This window comes from Gobio gobio, assembly GCF_949357685.1.
Source record: "Gobio gobio genome assembly, chromosome: 21".
NCBI classification, from domain to species: domain Eukaryota; kingdom Metazoa; phylum Chordata; class Actinopteri; order Cypriniformes; family Gobionidae; genus Gobio; species Gobio gobio.
The window spans coordinates 15,620,484-15,643,824 of NC_137117.1; the positions used below are offsets into that span (position 1 = coordinate 15,620,484).

General features: G+C 38.1%; 1 protein-coding gene across 1 annotated transcript; it reads right to left on the reverse strand.

Moving 5' to 3' along the window:
• Window positions 1-8,192: 8,192 nt before the first annotated feature.
• marchf9 (membrane-associated ring finger (C3HC4) 9) lies at window positions 8,193-22,289 on the reverse strand (the record flags this gene model as incomplete). The annotated part of the gene is made up of 4 exons (XM_079802324.1): window positions 8,193-9,207; window positions 10,328-10,520; window positions 10,668-10,823; window positions 21,948-22,289. The coding sequence occupies 4 exons, from the start codon at window positions 22,287-22,289 to the stop codon at window positions 8,873-8,875; spliced, it is 1,026 nt and encodes a 341-aa protein (XP_079658450.1). The 3' UTR covers window positions 8,193-8,872.
• Window positions 22,290-23,341: the final 1,052 nt, after the last annotated feature.

The following is a 23,341-nucleotide window of genomic DNA, read 5'->3' on the forward strand; positions in this document are numbered from 1 at the left end:
AAATATATTCCTAGTTGAGATTATGATTAGCATTAAACAGCTATAGATCACTCGTCTTGAAATAACCATAAGCACATGATTTAAAATATTTTTGATTTTCAAATAATGTTTAATAAGCGACATTTTATTGCCATATCAATTTGTTACGCACTAAATAATCAAGTTTTCACTTTCAATGTATTGTGCTTAATTTATTTATTGAATATGTGTGGATTATTAATGGGACCGTATATCTGTTTTTATTTAACTTAATAATCATTACTCTTTCTTTTAAATCCTTGTATTTCTCTTCAGCTTTGTATATTTTTACGTTGATTTGAAAGTATCCTCCTATTTTACTAGCGCTTAGTTGATTCTTTTTTTTTTTTTTTTGGATTTTAAGTGTTTTATCCATAACCTAAGACGTCAGTGTGAAATGTGTGGACAGTTACTTGTTATTTGTTCTGTAATGTCTAAAAGATGATGTTTGGATGTAGTGTTGTCGTGTGGGAACTTGCCCTTTGTGCACAGTGAAATAAGAGCAAGGTCTCTCACAGATAACACTAATTCGATAGCGCTTGGACAGATGGGTAACATGTTAGCTGTTCTTCTCAGTTGATCTTAGAGCACTTGATGTGTTGTACTGAGCTCGTCTCGTGAATGTCGCCGGGGTTCTTGGCTTTGGTGCAATGATGGCTGTTTGTACCGTTTAATCACCGTGTGAAGTGGAGTGCAGAGTAGATGAAATCACAATAAACTTTCATCCTGAACACAGCGTGTGTGGGCCTGATCAATCTGAGGTACAGTAGCCAGCCGGAGTGATGAATTAATCTCTTACTACACTCATAGCTATGGGTTTATTTTTATCATCTCTAAGGGGAATGTATTCTGGTGATGATCCATTGTCACTGCCATTTTTAGAGCCAGTTTGGCTTTTTTCCCACCGGCACTATAGGAAATTATGCTTTTACAGACAGGTTGAGACTTGATCTGTCCAGTATGAATAACAATGTGTACAGTATATATATGTGTGTGTGTATGTATGTACAGTACTGTGCAAAAGTCTTAGGCACGTTAGTATTTTCACCCAAAAAATGGTTTTAAGCCAGTTATTTGTATCTTTTACTGTAGTGTGTCAGTAGGAAATATCATATAATTTATTACAAAATAAATTCCTTAATCTTTCCAGTCATTGGTAGTTAAAAAAAAAAAAATCGAATTCACTTGAGGAAGTCATTTAAGTCCAATTTGTGAATCAGACCGATTTATCAACAACCAACTGATTTGCTCAATACATACCTATTAGTCTATACAAGGCCAATATTACACACTCACACACACACAGACACACACACATATATATATATATTAGTGCTGGGAATCAATACAAATTTTTTTACTAATTGCATTTTTTTCTGTAATTAATCGCGATTAAACGCAAGTTTTTAATATTTTACGTTTTTAATATTTTGATATTGTAATGAGTTCAGTTACTCTCCAAATTAATATAGAAACAATTTAAAGACAGTATATTTTAAATATGTGTTGTAATGGCATCTTTTTATGAATGAAGGCCGGTATCACTGATACTAATGTCTCTATGAAACATTAATGACGTTACATTACAGTACAACTGAAAGCTCCCAATTTCAACATTTATTAGGCTTTAAAAAAAAGTGAACTTAAAATAATCTTTACATAAACCCATTATAATAAATTTTATTTTTACCTGTGGCCGTCCCTGTTAGACATATACAGAAATGTAATAGTTATCAAACACCTTTCTTAACTGCATAAATAATAAATGAAATATAGATTAATCATCATTAAAGCTACAATTTTCTCTGTTCCCTTTGTTCTGTGATGAACATTAATGACAGGCATCATCAGTGCTCCTGTCACTTTAAGAACAGCCGCGGATCCCGCGCATCTCATTTCCTCACAACTCTTTAAGTTCATTTAAGACGTTATTTAACTAATTTAAGACTACTAATATGAGAACTCAAAATTCTCTGTGTTGTTGTTGTTATTGTTTGTTCATGAGCAAAAGAGTATATATATATATATATATATATATATATATATATATATATATATATATATATATATATATATAGGTTTTATATATATATATATATATATATATATATATATATATATATATATATATATATATATATATATATATATATATATATATATATATATATATATATATGTGTGTGTGCGTGTGCGTGTGCGTGTGCGTGTGCGTGTGCGTGTGCGTGTGCGTGTGCGTGTGTGTATATTTGCTATATAAACTTCCATTACTTTACCAGGCCTGGCCTGTAAAACACAATTTAAAAATTCTCTGTTATTTTTTTGACTGAGAGAGCCCAGCATCTAATAATACTCACGGAAAAAGCGGCGCGACGTATGGCGTTGGACGTAACGTAAGTGTTTTGAACTGCGAGAGACGTCGCCGGAAGATATTTAACTTTTTAAAATTTTAAATATGGATATTTTTTTACACAAACGCATCGCTTCGTTTCAGAAGGCCTTCATTAACCCGCCAGAGCTGTGTGGAGTATGTTTATGATGGATGGACGCACTTTTTTGGGCTTCAAACTCATGAAGCTTGGAAACATCAGATCCGATTGTGTTCATCAGAAGAACGTCATACACCTAGGATGGCTTGAGGGTGAGTAAATCATGGAGTAATTTTAATTTTAAAGTGAACTAATCCTTTAATTCATTGAACTAATGTTAACTAAAGAGACCTTTGGGAGCTCGTTTTCACCACAGAATAAAAAAATAATAACACAAAAGGAAATTACAACTTTTTATCTCAAAATTCTGTCTTTTTTTATTGTGAGTTTATACCCTGCAATTCGTTTTGTTTTCAGAGAATTGTGAAATATAAACTCGCAATTGTGAGTTATAAATTCCAATTCCGAGAGGGAAAAAAGTCAGAATTACAAGATGTAAACTCACAATTGTGAGATTAAAAAAAATTGCAATTACCTTTTTACCTTCCATAGGGAGGGACCTTGTTGGAAAGTGTTGTTTATTACAAATGTTATTAGAGACAGGGCTCCCACATTCATAATATTGAAAATATTTGAGAAGTTTTAAATCAGAAGAGTCTGTTTTTCCCAGTAATGCTTGGCTAAATATTGGCATGGGTACCTTAATGTAAAGTGTTAACAATAAAATTGAATTCCTTTTTCCTGAATAAAGCTCCTAAATGGTTCCAATGAGCAACCATGTGCATTTCTAAATACAAATTTTCTCGCCAGGATGTTTAACTCCTAAGTAAATAAAAGCATATGGGTGAACACAACAATTACAAGTTCTAATCTCATAACGTCTTTTAAACCCTGTAGACACTGGTGCTACTGTCTTTGGCTGTTTCAGCGGAGTGACATTGTGAGAGGACTCGCAGTGGGTTCCTGGCGTTGACACACATCTGCCAGGTGAACGCATGTGACAGATGCCCTCCCTGCAGTGATGTGACCTATGCAAGGGCCGCCCAATGATAGTGGCACCCAGGAGACCTCATGCTTGGAACCTGGAGCAATAATCTATGAAGCGCTGAAGCAAAGATGCATCGTATCAAGGTCAAGACACAGTATGAGTGTAGTTTGTTGGCCTCACAAGTGTTTTTACCTGAGGGTTAAAACTGCAAAACAGCTCAATATTGAGCCATGATCCACAAAAATATAGAATATAAAAGACATTGCACCTGTTGTACAACACTACCAGTGGAATCCATACTGTAAATACACCAAAGCGACTTACAAATGAGGAGAACAATAGAAGCAATCAAACCAACAATATGCAAGTGCTATGACTAGTGTAGAACAGTACACATGCACAGCACAAATAGCAAGTGTTTTTTTTATATTTAAGGTGCACTATGTAACATTTTTGACATATATAACACTAGGCCAGTGTTATATATTTTGTTCATTTGAGTACTTACAATATCCCTAATGTTTCCAACTATGTGTAAGTTGTGAGAAAATTGCTATTTTAATCAAGGAACCGGGATGTGTGAGGAAGTTGCCTGTCAATTGCGTCATATCTGCGTTACCCTCGGTTTTCGGTTTTATTCTAAAGAAACGCTTTACTCTGACTGCAGTGTGTAACAAGTGTCATAGCAGCCGCCGAGAGAACGCACAGAGTAACGTCATAACATCATTTTCAACACACTCAGATGTATCTAATATGGTAAACAGAGCTGCGTTACCTTCCGTTATGACCGGAAAAGCAGAAGTGGCGCCGGTGACTGTGGCATAATAAAAGTCCTGCTGCTCGCGAGGTTTGTGTTGCGCTCTTCTTATTAACAATCACTCCTGCTTCGGCTTCATACTACAGTAACGTTAATAATCGCATCCATAAACACGATTTCTGCCCGAGTCCTATCCCGTTTCTTTTCCACTGGCTGTGAGGTGAAGACCACATGTCCCAAGATTCTGCGCTAAAATGTGGCGTCATCAAACTACGCCTTTATTTTGAATAGGCAACCTCTAGTGGATGGAAAATTTGCATAGTGTAGCTTAGGGCTGGGCGATATATCGCATGACATTGTTAGGCGCATCTCGTCAGTAAAGCCGGTTCCTTGATTAGTAGTAAATCGCCATCACCTGCTTTCAGATAGAGCGGCATTTACTACACGGAGCCGTAGTTCACTGACAAGCTGAGCCATATCGCATTAATTATCACGGACGTATCGCCTGCGATAATTAATGCGATATGGCTCAGCTTGTCAGTGAACTACGGCTCTGTGTAGTAAATGCCGCTCTATTTGAAAGCAGGTGATGGCGATTTACTACTAATCAAGGAACCGGCTTTACTGACGAGATGCGCCTAACAATGTCATGCGATATATCGCCCAGCCCTAGTGCAGCTTTAAATTAATGAAAAATAAATACACTGAACAAAATTATAAACGCAACACTTTTGTTTTTGCCCCCCTTTTTCGTTTACAAAAGCGTGTTTCAGGCACACCTGTGCAATAATCATACTGTCTAATCAGCATCTTGATATGCCACACCTGTGAGGTGGATGGATTATCTCGGCAAAGGAGAAGTGCTCACTAACACAGATTTAGACAGATTTGTGAACAATATTTGAGAGAAATAGGCCTTTTGTGTACATTGAAAAAGACTTAGATCTTTGAGTTCAGCTCATGAAAAATAGGGGCAAAAACAAAAGTGTTGAATTTATAATTTTGTTCAGTGTAGATATACTGAATAAAATAGTAAGTGTTAGTACTAATGGTTCAAGTGTTGACCAAAAAGATGCATCTTTAGCCGTTTCTTGAAAATGGCTACAGACTCAGCAGCTCGGGTTGAGTTAGGCAGGTCATTCGACCAGCATGGAGTAGTCAAGGTAAAGGTACGTGAGTGATTTTGTGTTTCTTTGGGATGGCATCACAAGGCACTGATCACCTGGGTTAGCACATAAGTCTGAAGTATTGAGTTTAGGTATAGGGGTGCCGAGCTAGTGGTTGTTCTGTAGGCAAACATCAGTGCCTTGAATTTGATGCGAGTGGCCATTGGCAACCAGTGCAAATTGACGAAGAGAGGTGTGATGTGAGCTCTTTTTGGCTTATTAAATACCTCTCTTGCTGCAGCATTCTGTGTGAGGTGCAGAGGTTTGACAGTGCATGCTGGAAGGCCTGCCAAGAGAGCATCACAATAGTCCAGTGTGGATAGAACAAGAGCTTGGACAAGGAGTTGTGTAGCATGCTCCGATAGGAAGGGCCTAATCTAGGGAAGTTTAGCTGATCATCAATCACAACTCCAAGGTTCCTGGCTGTCCTGGATGGAGTTATAGTTGATAAACCTAGCTGAGAAGTTGGGATGAAGTGTTGTGTTGGCTGAGACCACAAGCAGTTCTGTCTTGGCAAGGTTGAGCTGAAGGTGGCGGACCTTCATTCAGCAAGAAATGTCTGTCAGGCAGGTCGAGATGTGAGCAGCTACCGTCGGAACTTCTGGCTGGAATGAGAGGTAGAGTTGGGTTTCATCAGCATAGCAGTGATAGGAAAAACCATGTTTCTGATGACATGCAGATGGAGAAGAGGTCCAAGCACTGAGCCCTGAAGTACCCCAGTAGCTAGATGTTGTGAATTAGAAACCTCATCCCTCCACGACCTACCTGAGAGGTAAGATTTGAACCACTAGAGAGTGGTTGCTGAGATGCCCTTCATCATGAGGGTTGACAGGAGGATCTGGCGGTTAACTGTGTCAAAAGCAACGGACAGAACAAGCCAGTCTCAGAGCTTCAATAACCGAGAGCAGGGCAGTCTCAGTTGAGTGACCGCTTTTGAAACCAGACTGGTTGTTGTCCAGGTGGTTGTTCTGTGTAAGAAAGGAAGACACTTGGTTGAACGTGACTTGTTCAAGTGTCTTAGCAATGAATGGAAGAAGGGATACTGCTCTGTAGTTTTCTAAAAGTGCTGGATTTAGAGAGGGTCTCTTAAGCAGTGGGGTTACCCGAGCCTGCTTAAATGCTGTGGGAAAGGTACCAGTGTGAAGAGAGGTGTTCATGATGTGAGCAACTGAAGAAGAAATGGCTTGAAGGAGATGAGTGGGGATAGGATCAAGCATACCGGTATTAGAGTGATCGGAAAGGATGAGTTTGGAGATTTCTGCCTCTGAGTGGAACCCTTTTGGACCATGCGCCAGGCATGCCAACCAATTTTTTTTCATCGTTAAAGTAGAAAAAGTGGTTTCGGACATGCCATAAGTGCACCTGCTCCGTGCACTTCAAACCATGTGCCAAGATCATTAAAATAGATGATACAATGTCCACATTCACTTCCATTGTTGTGGGTTTTTTTTAAAGCGGTGGTTGCTGAAGTTCCCAGAGTGTGTATGTGAACTTTTAGCTTAAAATACCCCACAGAACATTTTTTATAGCATGTTAAAATTGTCACTTTTTTAGGGTGAGCAAAAATGTGCCGTTTTTGTATGTGTCCCTTTAAATGCAAATGAGCTGCTGCTCATGGGGCGGAGCTTCAAGAACTGCATGTTAGCAGCTCTGATAACCTCATGCAGACAGGCAATTTAATCAGCCTTTTATGTTCAAACCGGAGTTGGACAATGATGTAGAGACTCAAGAAGAAGTGACAACATGTAGAAAGCAAGAGGATGTTTCTGAATGGTTAGTGTGGAGTGAAATATCTTCAAGTCATTGATTAGCATATTCTGTCATGATAATCTCACCCCCTTTGTTGTGTGTTCCCAGGGGCAGGGTTCCGTGTTTTTCCAACCTTCTACACGTGAAAGTGCACTGGAATGGCAGTCAAACCCGTGATTTCCCACCCGTGAACTCGTACTAGATCGATGTACTCCCAGTTACGAGCTCTGACGTCACATAGCCTGCGAAACAACAATGGCAGCCCCTACGGATGCTGTGTTTATGAACCAAATCTACAAATAATGTAAAATAAAAGGTATAACAGCTTCTCTTGCTGTATGCGGCATTTTTTCTCCTCCGTTTCCCTCAAATAAGCAAGGACTAAGCACCTTTGGTGATATAAATTATTGTAAATGAGCATAAGCCGCGTACGGTCCGCCATGCGTTGTTTACATCTAGCTACCACAATTCCTTGCGCTCAGGCAGTTTGGCATGACTTTGCCTGGAACGCTACAAAGTCGTGAGTCGTGGTTTGAAGTCGTAACTTACGGCCTCAAAAACCTGCCTGGAACGCAGCATAAATTTCAGGGTTAGTGATGTCACTAACCTGTGAATAAGCTTGTTGTAGTCCCTACCAGTCGTTTGTTGTAGTCCTTAAAAAGCGATTTCTGTAAAAGAAAATATCTCCCTTTGCTTTGAACTTTGAGTGTCGTAACTTTGCAGATATTGTTCATGCTCAAACAGCAACATTACACACTAACATAATCATAATCAACCATGCCTTTAAGAAAAAGAAGGAAGAGTTTAAATAATTTTTGGTGGTAATTAACATCATGACACAAATTCTGTTTGCGCTCAACTCATTGTGTCTGGAATACTAAAGCTAATCAAACGTCCTTTCAAATCAAGATGTTGCTTATGGTAAAAATGATTGTAATTCACTGGTGTTCATATTCAAATGAAAGCTCTGTGTGTGATGAGCCATTGCTTAAGGGTTACCTTCCAAAATGCAAACAAAAAGGTAGTATAGGTGTGTATCTGTAAAACGAACAAAAGCCTTTGTGTGAGGATGCATTTCACAAACAGCAGATGAATAGTAGTGTTTATTCAAACGAGCACCATTCTGAATAAAACAAATTCATCATGTCCATGTGTCGAGGAGGCATAAAACTCTACCCTCATGCAAAGGTCACTGTAAAATGTACAGGTATCTTTATTGCAGAGAAGATCAAATTATTTTAAATGTTTACGTCTTTTTATTCTCTGTATAATCTTATTATGTCTTATTGCACCCTCCCCTTTGATATATTTTAGTATGTAACAATTCGTTTCCCTGGTTATTGTGTCGTGATCGTTTGGTTATGGTTGGCTTTCTTGCTGCATCAGAAGCATCCGTAAACATCATTTACAATAGGTCCATATGATTCACCATATACATCGCACGTCGGTGTCACTTCATGTACCATTCTCCCTTAGAAAATCAAAAAGTTTTAAAAACCGCATCGATAAAAAAACAACACCAGCGAGGAAATCGAACTAAAAATGCAATAGTGTGCTAGATCATGAGAGTCTCGCCAATAGAAACTCCAGGAATGAATGGCGCCAATGTCTCGCATCATTGTTCGTCGCGCTCCCGTGTGCATTCCTGTCCGTTTAAAAAGTCGAAGTGAGACGGTATGCAAGGAAAAATCCCAATCGTCCTGGCTTTTGCAGGAAAAGGCGCTTGGAGCCTGAAACGCGGTGGCATCCTCTCTCCGGTCCGACCTCATACGGTCGTGACCCGCATGACCACCTCGCGGTTGGTGGCGGTCCCGAGCCGCGGGTCGCTGGGCCGCAGCTGGCTGAGGATGTGGAGGATGGTGTAGCCGCAGTGGTGGTTGAGGATAGTCCTTAACCTGCGCACTCGCTGGCCCCCCCTGCTGCCGCTGGCCAGGCCGTGCGGGTTGCTGCGTGAGCCGCGGTTGCCTGCCTTACTGCTGGAGCTCAGCGGGTCCCCCAAGTCCTTCGACTTCTCATAGTTCAATACTTTCCACTGCTGGTTTACAGCCTGCCATCGCTTGAAGATTCTGTACACGGATGAACCCTCGTGGATTATAAGGCCTGTGAGGAGTTATAGATTAGAGGATGTTACTAATTGATTCACTAACACTTTACAACACGGTTCAATTGTTTAGGCTACATGAGAAAATGCACTAGGTATCGTGAACTAAAAATAAACAACATTTCCAACAGCATTTCTAGGTTCATATTAATTTACAATACACAGTATGTCACAAATTAATATTAGTAGTTGTTAATAGTATATTCATATTTTTGTTGTATATTAAAAATATACATTTAAAAATCATAGTTTGTTACATTAATTTATATAAACATTACTTTTAATATAAAAATAGATATTGTATTTAATTTATTTCATATAACATAAAATGTTACATAAATTATATATATATATATATATATATAAAATTTACATTATTTTTGAATATGTTTAAAAATATTTAATTTAATTATTTTGTATTCATTTAAATATTAATAACTTAACTGATGTTCATTCACAATATACTTAAACATTATTTTTTTAATATTAAAACATTTACATGTATTAGTATATGTATACAAAAATTAGCATCAAACCAAGATTAATGAATTAATTAAAAAAGTATAGTCCATTGTTAGGTCAAGATACCTAATGCTTTAAAATATTACAAATTATATATACATGCATAAGTGTGATTTAGAGTAAGTTTTTTATATAAGCATCATTTTTAATTTTTACATAATAATATATTGCATAAATTAACATGAGTACCATCAGTTCACATATTTTAACAAAAGTATCATGAAAGTTATTAACAATAGTATACTAATATTTATTACTATGTATTTATGTATTACTATATTGTTAACAAAATACAACTTTTTTTATTCTAATGTTAACATGTGTAGAAATTAACATAACCATCTAAATTTCTTAATAAGTATAATACATTTTTAGTTCAAGATACCTATTGCTTTAAATAATGTTTACAAACCTTATTGTAAAGAGTTCCCATATTTCCCCATAAAAAAATGACATGTACACACATATCCAATCATATGTATATGCAAATGTGTGTATATGAGTCTATAGTTAGTCTATAGGAAGCCAAAGAGAGGTCCTAAACGTTATAAAACAAACATGTTTGCATTGATTTATCCATGTTGTTCTACTTCTCACCTATGCACACGATGTCCATGAAGCCGTACATGCCGTAGCAGATCTGGAAGAGCAGGTCCTGGCGCTGCCACTTGGCGGACGGGCTGAGAGAAGACCACACCAGCCAGGAGATACTGGCGATGAGGAAGAGTGAGCCCAGGATAATGGCGGCGATCTGAACCTTCTCTATCACCGTCAGAGAAATCGCCTGCCACTGAAACACACAACATAAAAAACAACACTATTAGATGCCATTTTCTTGCTTTGCTTGTACAAGCCTATAAATAGAGATGCTAGCCAGTGCTTAGCCCTGACCCAGATACTTCACAGTTGGAGTTAGAGGAGCGAACTGACGCTTTACCTGCAGCGGGTTCTTGGTGCTGATGGCCAGGACTTGGTACTTGAAGTAGCAGAGCTCACAGCTCCAGGAGCCTCGCTCACTGATCCAGCGGATCAGGCAGGGCTGGTGGGTGCAGCGCACAGAGCCGTCGCAACGGCATGGGCTCAACAGCTCCCCCTGCGGGCAAGAGAGAACACAGTATGACTGTAAAAAAAATGGATGTAGTGACGTCACCTGTAGGTTTCGGAACAGCATTTTTGAAGCCTAAAGTGGGAGGAGCCGGCTGTTGCCATTTTGGCCGCGTACCTCCCGGATAACTGAAATGGGGCAAAGAGGCGGGACGTGGGTGGAGCTGAGGTGCTTCGTTGCTGAAACCATGCCGGCCTAGCTCGACCAGAGCGACAATCCACCTGTCACTCAAATGGCCACGCCCTTAATTATGCAGAACTTTAAAGCTTTATATAATGTAAACGAATGAGTTATAAAAAAAAATCACCCCCCTCACAGTTGTCATGAAGGGCAAAATTTGCCGTATAGACCAAAACCACAATGTTTTTTTCTGCTGTAAAGTTGGGCATTTTAACATGGAGCTCAATGAGATTCTACTCCCTTCTGGAGCCCCTAGTGGCCAGTCGAAGAATTGCAGTTTAAGTCACTTCTGTATTGGCTTCAAGAGAAACTGCGGGAGGTTGCCGCTTGCTGTAAACATGTTTTTCTGCTGTAAAGTTGGGCATTTTAACATGGGGGAGATACAGATTTGACTCCCATTTGGAGCCTGTCTCTAGTGGCCAGTCGATGAATTGCAGTTTAAGTCACTTTCCGTGTTGGCTTGAAGAGAGACCGCGAGAGGTTACCGCTTGAGTATGATCAACAGATCAACAATCAAATTATTACTCTCGTAATAAACATTCCTGGACTTATAGACCTTATGCGCCAGAGAAACAAGCGCACGGCCATCTTTAGAATTTTGCCTTTGAACTGTTTTTTGCGGTAGCTCTGTAAATTTCTGTGGCATCGCTTTCGAAGAGTAATTAGCTGGTGAAGTGGATTTACTTATTGTAGAGTTAACAAAAGTTATCATGAGCATTGTAATGTTTGAAGCAGATGTTATAACAGAATGTCAGTAGACCGTGAAGATTTTAAAACAAGCGGTTCATTCATTAACCCGTAAGATCTTACCGATCATGCTGTGGAAATACAAACCGGAAGAGAGAACGCAACGAGCGCAGCGCTGAAAAGGGGCGGGGCTACATAGAGTCTATTGTGCCAGGAATATATAATGTTTCATCAAACATAATAGCTTTCTCTGCCTCTGTACTAGCCTCTTTTCTGCTGGTGTCACCAATAATAATAATTTGTTATATTTATATAGCGCTTTTCTAGGCACTCACTCAAAGCGCTTTACAAATAGAAGGGGGGAATCTCCTCAACCACCACCACAGATGTGCAGCATCCACCTGGATGATGCGACGGCAGCCATATTGCGCCAGAACGCCCACCACACACCAGTTGATTGGTGGAGAGGAGACAGAGTGATGAAGCCAATCGTATATATTTATAGGGAATAGGAGGCCATAATGGACAGGGGCCTTTGGGCAAATTTGGCCAGGACGCCGGGGTTCCACCCCTACTCTTTATCGAAGGACATCCTGGGATTTTTAATGACCACAGAGAGTCAGGACCTCGGTTCAACGTCTCATCCGAAGGACGGTGCTTGTTACAGTATCGTGCATCCATCACAATACTGAGGGTGAGCACCCCCTGTTGGCCTCACTAACACCTCTACCAGCAGCTACCTAGTTTTCCCAGTTGGTCTCCCATCCAGGTACTGACCAGGCTCAGCCCTGCTTAGCTTCAGTGGGAAACCAGTCTTAGGCTACAGGGTGATATGGCTGCTGAGTAGGAAGAAATAAGATTAGCCAATAATATCATAGCCTAACTTTTATGATCCAATCAAATCCTCATCAACACAATTAAGTCCAGAGTGACCTACATTTTTTCCAGCTACACATTCAGTTTTAATTGGAAATGTAGAAGTGATAGACCACAAAATCAACAATGTCACTAAAGAAGTGAGTTTCTGGTTGTGAGGGAACGATAACCTTGTTCAGCTTCCCAAGTAACCCAACGCTACGCAGTTTGTTTTTCCGGAGCAGCAACGGAGTTGTGCAAGTGTGTGCGTTTGTTCTCGGTCATGAGTGGAAACCGCAGGCGGTGAGTGAAACTGCATCAAATGTCTGTGTTTTGTTGGCAATCGGCGCGTAAGTGCATATAATGTCAACACCACGAACGTATAGTGAATCGAAAGTTATCCAGGGATAGTGCCATGATGTAGGCTGTTGTGTGTGCGTTCTTGTGACTCTTTAGCTCTGCCCACTGCACGTAGCTTTTATAAATGTACACTAGAAAAACACATTACTGGTGTGCATCTTGAGACAAAACAATGGCAGTGTCATATTTTAAGATATGTCAGTGCAAGTTTCTTTCAGTTAAAACTGCTCAAACATGTATTTTAGTCTGAGACTAGCTTAAGCCTTGTCTATGAAACCGGGAGAATATGTGCTTTATAAGTACTAATAGCCAATATCCTAGTAATATGCATGCTAATAAGCAACTAGTTAAAAGTGAGAATTAGACCCTAAACTAACACTCTACCATTCAAAAGTTTGGGACCTAAGTTGCATTTATTTGATCAAAAATACAGTCAGAACAGTAATATTGTGAAATATTGATCAGTTTTCTGTATGAATAATACATGTTAAAATGTAATTTATTCCTGTGATCAAAGTCTCCAGTTTCTCCAGTCTTCAGTGTCACATGATCCTTCAGAAATCAGTGTAATATGATGATTTACTGCTCATTTATTATTGTTATCAATGTTAAAAACTATGGAACTGATCAACTGACCAATCAGAATTAAGTAACCAAGAGATTTGTGTAATAAAACAGTACAGATGAAACCATATGCCTAACATAAACAATCACTTTGATTTAATTTCGTCCAGTGCTGCCTAACAAAGATGTTCGTTTCCAGAGTCTCAGATAAACAGCGGGATCACGACACATCTGCTGAAAGCCTCTATGGGTTTTACAATCCTGTCACATGTAAAGCTGCATTACAGCCGCAGAACGATCCCCATGACTGGACGCTGCCCTCCAGGACAGCGTTGTGGTCGAGTTGATTTACGTAAATGAGATATTACTCATGAACCTGTCCGCCGTTACAAATGATAAATCGATCCCGGACACAGCGTGCATTCGGCTGCTGACGTGAGCTTTGGACTCCAGACTTATGAGCGTGTGTAGAGGATCTGAAGAGTGTGCAGTTAAAAGACGGGTGAGTTATTCTCGCCTCTACTGCTCCAGACACTCAATCAATACACACCTCTGAAAGTCCTGCAGCTCTGCAGGTACAACACTCGTCTCTGGGTGAATTGTCGGGAAAAGGCTTTTGAGAAATTTCATTGGGAAAGCAGCGGCTTTTGCGAACTGTCACTATGGTGCAGTCTGCGGTTGCTAGGCTGTTGTCAACAAAAGAGCAGCTTTGAGAAGCTTTCCCTGCCAAAATAAAAACTTGGTGTTAAAAACTTTAATGTTTGGAAATTAAGACAGTCATGGATATTATATTATTATTATTATTATTATTAAATACAAATAGTAAACAAAATAATACATATTATTATATTATTTCACTGTAAAATGAGTATTTAAAAAAAATAACTAAAAGTATTATTATTGCTATCATTATTTTTATTACTATTCTTATATTGATACAAATGTTAAACAAAATAATAAATATTACTACTGTAATATTTCACTGTGAAATAAAATTGAGTATTTAAAAAAGTATTAGTAGTACTACTATTAAAATATATTTTAAAAAAATTTAATTACTATTGTAATATTTCACAGTAAAATAAAAATATAGAGTAGCCTATAAAATAATAATAACAATAATAATTATTATAATATTGTTATTATTATTATTATATAATGTCATACAGATATAAAATATAAACAAAATAAGAAATATTACTTTATAATTTTTTACTGTAAAATAAAAATATAGAGTATAAAAATAACAATAATAATTATTATGATTATATTATTCATATTATTACTATTGTATTGTCATATTGATATACAAATATTAATCAAAATAATAAATATTACTATGTAATATTTCACTGTAAAATAAAATGGGGGTATTTCAAGAATAATAACAATTGTTTTATTATTATTATTATTATTTTATTGCTATATTGATATATAATCACAGAGTTTTGGCCAAATTGTGCAGCCCTACAAACAAGTACAGCAAACTGGAGCTTTTTATAGCATTTTTATAGCAATTTTTATCATAAAAACTACAACCCCCTACACCGCCCCCTCCCCCGCCCCCAAATTTTGCAACCCTAACTAACATGTGCACATGAATAATATCTAAGGTCCCTTATTTGTATAAATCCTTAACCCTAAGCATGAGCAACAACCACTAATAACCCAGCAAAACAACTGACAGTGACTTTACCAGGTATATTAGCAGGAATCCATGAATCAACTAACATTACGGCAGCATTTCGAGAGCTGCCCAGAGAACATGCAATAGATACAATGTGAAGAACAAGTCGAGGATAAAGAACAGGATGTCCAACTGTGAGGCAGAGAAACAGGACTGTAAGATTGATATAATCTTTAGAGAAAGACTGCAAACAAAAGAAACACCGAATGGCTTCTGAAGTACTCAGGTACTGCGGCATAAAAGAAGAAAAAAGAGGAAAGCAATCTGTGGTCATTAATTGCATCGATTCGTTAACTGTGGTACCAGCGCGTCTAAATGCAATTTTGAGGTGTGACTAGAATGAGAACCACTTTAAGCTTAATAATCACTATTGATTCTGAAAAGAAACACCGATTTATAATGTGTTCATCTCAATTTGTCTGATAAACACAGAAACGGGCCAGTAAAGAGATCAGGCTTTTACTCCGCTCTACTGAGTCAGTCCAGTACATGAAAAACAAACAGTGGGATCAAGGAAAATATGGAAAAATTATGAATTAAAATGAAATTAAACTTAAATTAATAATAATATAATAATAATTTTAGAAAATAAATAAATGTAATTAATTTTACTGTTTTGTTTTTTTTAAGGCCCCGTCCACACGGAGACGCGTTTAGCTGTATACGTAAAAAATTTGTATCGTATCAGCGTTTCGTCCACACCGATCCGGCGTTTTTTTTTAATAGTAAAAAAACTGTAAAAATGCTACAGGAAAAAAACAGTTAAAACAGAAAGTTTCCGTACTATATACGGTGAATAACTGTAATGGATCCAACCTTTCATTTCATTTCATTTTTACAGTAAAATACCATTAAATGTACAGTTTTTGGAAGTGAAAAACAAGTCATTGCGTTACTTACAGCGAAAAAACGTAAATTGACATTCCCAGAATTCCCTGCGTGACACTTCACATTTGATGTATTTTCATTTAAATAACTTAGTTTTTTCTAATTATTTATGTACATTAGGGTTTTATGTTACATCTAATGTTGTTAAATTAATGTTTATTGCATTTTTTAAATATCTTGTCTGTTAACGTGATGGTGTTTGGTGTTTAGTGTTTGTGTGAATGACACTGAGCACCTTCTATATATTAGTATTGTCCCCTTAGAAGCTGCTTGTGATGAGCTTTGATTCATCATTGATTCATGTGATTGGTGGTTGTCAGTATATCAAAGGTACATGACAGATATTAGTATTTCAATCGGTTGGTAATTTAACATTATTTCAGCGAATAAAATAAAAACTTTTACCCTAAATTTACCGTAAATTTTTATAGTGTACACGTAATTATTACAATATAAACCTTTAAATGATATGGTTTTGAACTGTAAAATAGATAGTAAACTAAGTGCTGTCCTGTAAAATCTAAAATGTTGCTACAATATTTTTTACGGGTAGTTCTGGCAACCACAGCTGACGTTTTTTTTTACCGTAAATCACACCACGTCCCGCACGGTAAAGACTAGATGGGATACAGCTACGGCCATGCGCACATCAATATTGCATTATTTAATTACTGTATTTACATTATTGTAAGGGTAGGTTTAGGGTTGGGGAAGATGTAGGTGTTAATAAAACACAATCTGGAAAGTAGCACATTTATTTATTGTTATTTTATCATGAGATTTTGCCTCACTTCCGACCGTTGCTGTGCCCCTTCTAGCCACAACTCCTACTTCTCAGTTTTTAGTGTATTTCTGTGGCAGAATTACAGCGCCACATACTGGCCTGGCATGTATACTACATCGTTTTGAGTCGGTTTCAGTGGTTTCGTGTGTACGCAGATATTTCTTGAGATGTGGATGTAGCCTAAATTATTTGGATTTGCTTGCTTCCATTAAAGCAGCACTATAAAACTTTTCCGTCCGCTAGAGGTCGCCTATTAAAAACAAAGGCGTGGTTTGACAACGCCATGTTTGAGCACAGAATCTTGGGACATGTGGTCTTCACCTCACAGCCGGTGGAAAAGAATCGGTATAGGACTCTCGGGCAGAAATCATGTTCATGGATGTGATTATTAACGTTACTGTAGTATGAAGCAGAGCAGGACCAAGTGTTATGGGAGCTGAGCAAGGCCACTGGAGCGATTGTTAATAAGAAGAACGCAACACACGCCTCGCGAGCAGCGGGACGTTTATTATGACACAGTCACCGGCGCCACGTCCACTTTTCCGGTCATGAGTATGAGGTAACGCAGCTCTGTTTATCATATTAGATAATACGCACATCTGAGTGCGTTGAAAATTATGTTATGATGTTACTCTGTGCGTTCACTCTGCGGCTGCTATGACACTTGTTGCACACTGCAGTCAGAGTAAAGCGTTTCTGCAAAATAAAGCCGGCAACCGAGGGGAACGCAGATATGATGCAAGTGACTCCCTCACACATCCCGGTTCCCTGGTTAAAACAACATTTTTTTTTCCATTTACAAATAGTTGGAAACATTTGAGATATTGTAAGTACTGAACTGAACAATATATATAACACTGGCCCAGTGGTTTTTGGATATTTTACTGCAAAAATGTTACACATTGCACCTTTAAGGCACAATCATGCTGGAGAAGATGGTCATCCGGTGTGGATCATATTAATAACTTGTTGCTGAAAATCAAATGGTCGTTAATATAAATTTTCTATTCAACCTTTCACTTCAAAATGCAGCAAATTAAAGAATGCAAAAACAGAAACACTTTCACTTCTGAACCCTACGGTTCTGCACATTTCCCATCAAGTTCTCCAGTAGAGTTGACATCACGAGTCTGTCCAGTCTGATCAATGTGAGCGTTACGATAAGTGGACCTAGATGAGTCATACTGTGCTTTAAAGTACAGCCTGTCCTCCTCTTGTTGTTTCAGTGTATCTAGCTGTTATCCGAGATGGAAGGCCAGATTTCGTTCAGCCAAAATCGAGCATAAGCAGCTGAAGCTCTCGGAACAACAGCCGAACGTCTCTACATCTGTAAGAAGCGCTCAAATCATTCTCTCCACATAGTAATCACTGACAAAAAGCTTTGTTATGTGTTTGAAAAGAGACGGCAGCATCATGGCAAATCACAATCAGCAACACATAAAAAACCCCTCTCAGCTTAATCTGATTAGAGCTCGTATCGAGCACAAACACATCAAAACAAATCAGTTTTACATGTTCCAGAAGCTCTGACGGATCAGAAGGCTGACTAATGAGGACTGATATATCACACATTCCCCTTCAGCACGCCAGTCATGTTTAAAGCAAGGAGGTCTATCATTCCTGGAGCTATATATGTTTGCATTGTCATCCATCTATACAGTTCAGCTTGAGCAGGAAGTATGCCATTTGAAGCGTGACATCATTATGCAGTCGGGTTGCGAGCCAATCAGATGAGCCGTAAATGGTGACTAATCACTAAATAGAGATGTGACGTCAAAGGCAGCAAACGGGAAAATATTCTAAAATAATCGAAATATTACATATTGTTTATAAATTATATAATAGTTCATTTAATGGTTATACGAAGCTTCAAAATGCTTCAAATACCGATAATAGAATGAAACATTTGAAATTTGTGCTTGCAAAAATTTAAATATCAGAAGAAAACACAGCACTGTAAATTAAAATTGAGTATTTAAGAAAAATAGTAATAACATATTGATATATATATCACTTTTTTTGGCCAAATTGTGTAGACCTAAAAAAAAAATCAAATCAAACCTGGGGCTTTTTATCGCATTTTTAATCAAATTATCTGAAAAACTGCAAGTACATTTCCCCCCCAAATCTTGCAGCCCTAAATAGCATGTGCAATTTTCTAGAAAATGTTCCTGAGCTGTGACATCAAAGGGAAAAATATTCCAAATTATTATATTTTAAATATTAAATTTTGTTTATAAATAATATAATAGTTCATTTCATGTTTTAAGAACCTCCAAAACAGAATTAGGCACTGGTAAAATATCCATCCATCCATCCATCCATCTTCTTCCGCTTTATCCAGGGGGCAGGTAAAATATCAACAATAATATAATACAATATTTTAATACAATTAAATTATTAATTTTTAATGGACATCAATGTAAAAAACGCTTCTAATTATTGTTATTTAAAAAAAAAAAAAAATTTAAGCATGCTTTGTTTCAATGAAAGTCAATGGGGTCCAATGTTGTTTTAGAGCACAATGTTCCTCAAAAACAATCTTGTTTTTTGCATAAAGTCATGTAGGTTTGGAACAACATAAGAGTTGAAGAAATGGTGCAGTTCTGACATCCACCAGCAGGGGCAAATGACCCCTTGATCTACAGACGTTCAACTGAAGCTAAACAATAACTATGAATGATAGAGTCAAACAGACCTTAAAATCCTGACAGCAAACTCCTTATGTGTTTATTCTAGTGCCTGTTTTTCTTCTGTCAGTCTGGCACTTTCAACAGCTCATTAAACAATCTACCTGAGAGGCAGGCTTCCACTGAAATGCATCTCGCATTGAAAAAAGACACCACGGCTGACATAATCAGATGGACTGCCAGATGGATTGTGTTGGTACATCACTAACATCTTTCCATATTAGCTGATGTCTACGGCTAACTTGCAGCAGATGAGCTTTACAGGTTTCGCACATCTGTTGTTTCGCAGCTTGGCTGCTGACCAAACATCCATCCCGTGTTCCGCCTATACGATACAAACACAAACACGTGCTGATTTATCCATGAGAATCTGATTATACTAATACAGGATGCGTTCATCGGATGACAAATCAAGCAGGTCATCCGTCATGCGATAGAAAACATCGCTCATATAAGTAGATGACCAACTTCTATTTTGCCATTTTAAACAATTAATGCAAGATGCAATTATTATTGTTTTTCCTAACATTTCAGTCTTTCAGACCGTGTGAATCCTGCTTGCGGCCTGTGTGAACACAACTGTCTTTGCATTGCAAATGAATCAGCTTCAGGCTGCCCGGGGCTTTAACATCCACACTAGGATCTATACATTTCCATACAGAGCGTCATTGAGACATTTATTGCTCATAAAAAAAGCAATAGAAAGGTTAATTGTGTGGAGATATTAAACCTGTAAATCGACACCCTCCAATGGCACACCTGTATCCCATCAAAAGACAAATGCATTGTTAGGTTGCATGTTGCCGATGGTCTTTGTTCCAGGTGGCGTGAGCGTGAGCTAAACATGTTGCCAATACTTCCCAAACAATCATGCAACTTTAAGACACTTTATTCCTCAGTTTCAAGGCTTAAGTCTTCAACTGAACGCAACTTGCACTGACATATCTTAAAATATGACACTGCCATTGTTTTGTCTCAAGATGCACACCAGTAATGTTTTTTTCTCTCTCCAAGGCACGTTTATTAAAGCTACTTAAATGCCCTAATTGAATCCTGACTTAATCTAAGCCCTGTCTGTGAAACCAGGCCTACATGTTTTATATTTAATGCAAGCAATGCCAAAGAACAATATCATTTAATAAACACAATTTTATGCATGTTTTGTAGAACTAAATGTATATTTTAGTGCTGTCAAATCGATTAATCGAGATTAATCGCATCCAAAATAAAAGTTTGTGTTTACATATGTATGTGTGTATAATTATTATGTACATAATATAAATACACACTCATTCATGTATGTATTTAAGAAATATTTGCATGTATATAATGTATGTATATTTATATAATTTATATTATATATAAATATTTTATATAAATATAACACATTTTTCTTAAACATGTACATGCTTGTGTGTGTATTTATATTATGTACATAATTATACACAGTACACACACATATATTATGTAAACACAAACTTTTAATTTGGATGTGATTAATCGCGATTAATCGATTTGACCGCACTAATTTATTGAACTACGCATGCTTTTTATCAGATGACGATGTATTTAGTTCAATAAAACACATGTAAGGGATGATAGTGTTGATGATTTACCTTGGATGGATACGAGCGAGAGTGAGTGTATTCGTGCATAGCACCGGCGGGAATAATCGCGCTCTGACGCCGACCACAACAAACGTGCCCAGTGTAAAAACGCCCTGAGACTAAAACTCAAAGAGGGCATTTTTGCCTCACATCTGGAATTTTATGGCCAACTGCATTATATAGGCTTCATGACACAGTGAGTTGTTTCCCTGCATCATAATCTTCATCAATCAACTGTATGAAATGTAAAATGACCTAAGTAGGTCTGGGGCAGGGCAAGTGCAAGTGTTAATAATTTTAACGGGTTATTTTTTACCGTAACTAATGAATCGAATGAATTAATGAATCGACAGCCCTAAAATATACATAATAATACACACACATATATTATGTAAACACAAACTTTTAATTTGGATGCGATTAATCGTGATTAATCGATTTGACAGCACTAGTTTATTTACATGAATAAATATGATAAAAATATTAGACAACACATACTTAATACCAAATGATTTTTCTGCTTATAATAATAAATTAAAAAAAAGATTATTATTGTTGCGTTCATGTAAGTGTATTTACATAAAAAAATATTTCGGACAGCATGTACTTGGTGCATAATTATATTGTAATTATATATCAGTGTATTGACAAAAAAAAGACCTAATGAACAATGTACTTTGTGGAGATGTAGTAACAATAACAAGCAGCATGTGTGATTTACATTTGAAAATGGCAAATATGCCCGTGATTGACTAAAGCAAATACACACAGGCCTTGTTATTGTGGGATAAAACGGCGTTGGGGTAGTACCTGCTCGGGCCCTTGGAAGCAGATTCGGCACTGGGGTGTTCTCATGCCGCTGGCCGTGCTGCTGGAGAGGCTGACCGCGTCCAGGCCCGCCTGCAGTTTCGGGTCTTTCTCCTCAAACGCCAGGCTCCTGGGCCTGGGGTCGCTCCCGTAGTATTCTTCCTCATCATCGCGGCGGGAGCAGTCAACGAAGGGCGGCCATCCGCAGCCGCCCATCCCGAGCCCCCTCATTCTGTCGGAGCGTCTGTTCGGCTCTGCGTCACTGTCGGACCGTCTAGAACCGGATCGCATGAAAACCAGCACCTTCAGTTCGTTAAAAAACATGCGGATCCGGTTCTTGAACATGTTTGACTACATGTGTGTGTGTTGTATGGCTGAAACGAAATTGTTTAATTGTTGACGGAAAGAGTGGTTATTTTTATGAATGGTGTATATATATATATATAAGTATTTATTACTATATTATTGTTGTTGTTGTTGTTTTTATATATTGTCGTTATTATGCATTATTGTTTTTATTAGTATTGGTGTTGTTATTGATTCGTTTTGGCCTGTTATTAATATTTCATTCAGCAGAAATGCAGTTGATACCCTAAAGCCTCAGAGGAAAGTGTCCAAACCAAAGGTAATTGGTCAGAAAAAAATCTCTGGGCTTGTTATTTTCCGTCTGATGGCAAGTATGTGCCTGCTCGGGCCGACGTCGTTCCTCTAGATGCTGTTACAATCATAGGTCGCGAGGATGACAATAATAAGCCTATGGTATTGCAATGAATAGCCAGCGGTGCATTGTTTCAGCTCTAAAGAGATGCAATTATCACAAACTCCCAGCAACCCAAAGCCTGGCTGCGCGGATGAGAGACGAGGAAGATGCAAAATGGCATTTCAGAGCATCACTGCCACATACAGTCATCGTCGCGGATCCTTCAGCATAAAAACATAATCCCAAAGAGCTGGAAATTATTTTCAGGTTCAATCCTATAGTTTTTTTGTTTATTGTCCATCTGAGGCATCATGACAAAGCTTTCACATCATTTCCTTGTGCATCTCCCCATCGACATATTCCAACGCCACCTCCCATCCCAGACACAGAGCTCAGAAGAATCCATTAGGTTGGTGTTTTAAAAACAACAATAATAATGGCAGTATTGGTTGAGGAGGAGCAGGGGGGAAATGCCAGCATCTTGTCTCCATTTGAAGTTCATCACCATCCCCCTCCCGGCCCGATATGCTTCCTCGCCACGTTCACGTTCAAAGGAAGATGGAGCTTCCAGAAAGGAAAAAGAAAAGGCACCGTGCGCAGTGCGAGTCGCCTATTTTCCTTCTTCGCAGGGTGTGCTGGTCAGTCGGAGCGGCTGATGCTGTGGATCGTAATGTGATGGGGATGCTGATGCTGATGC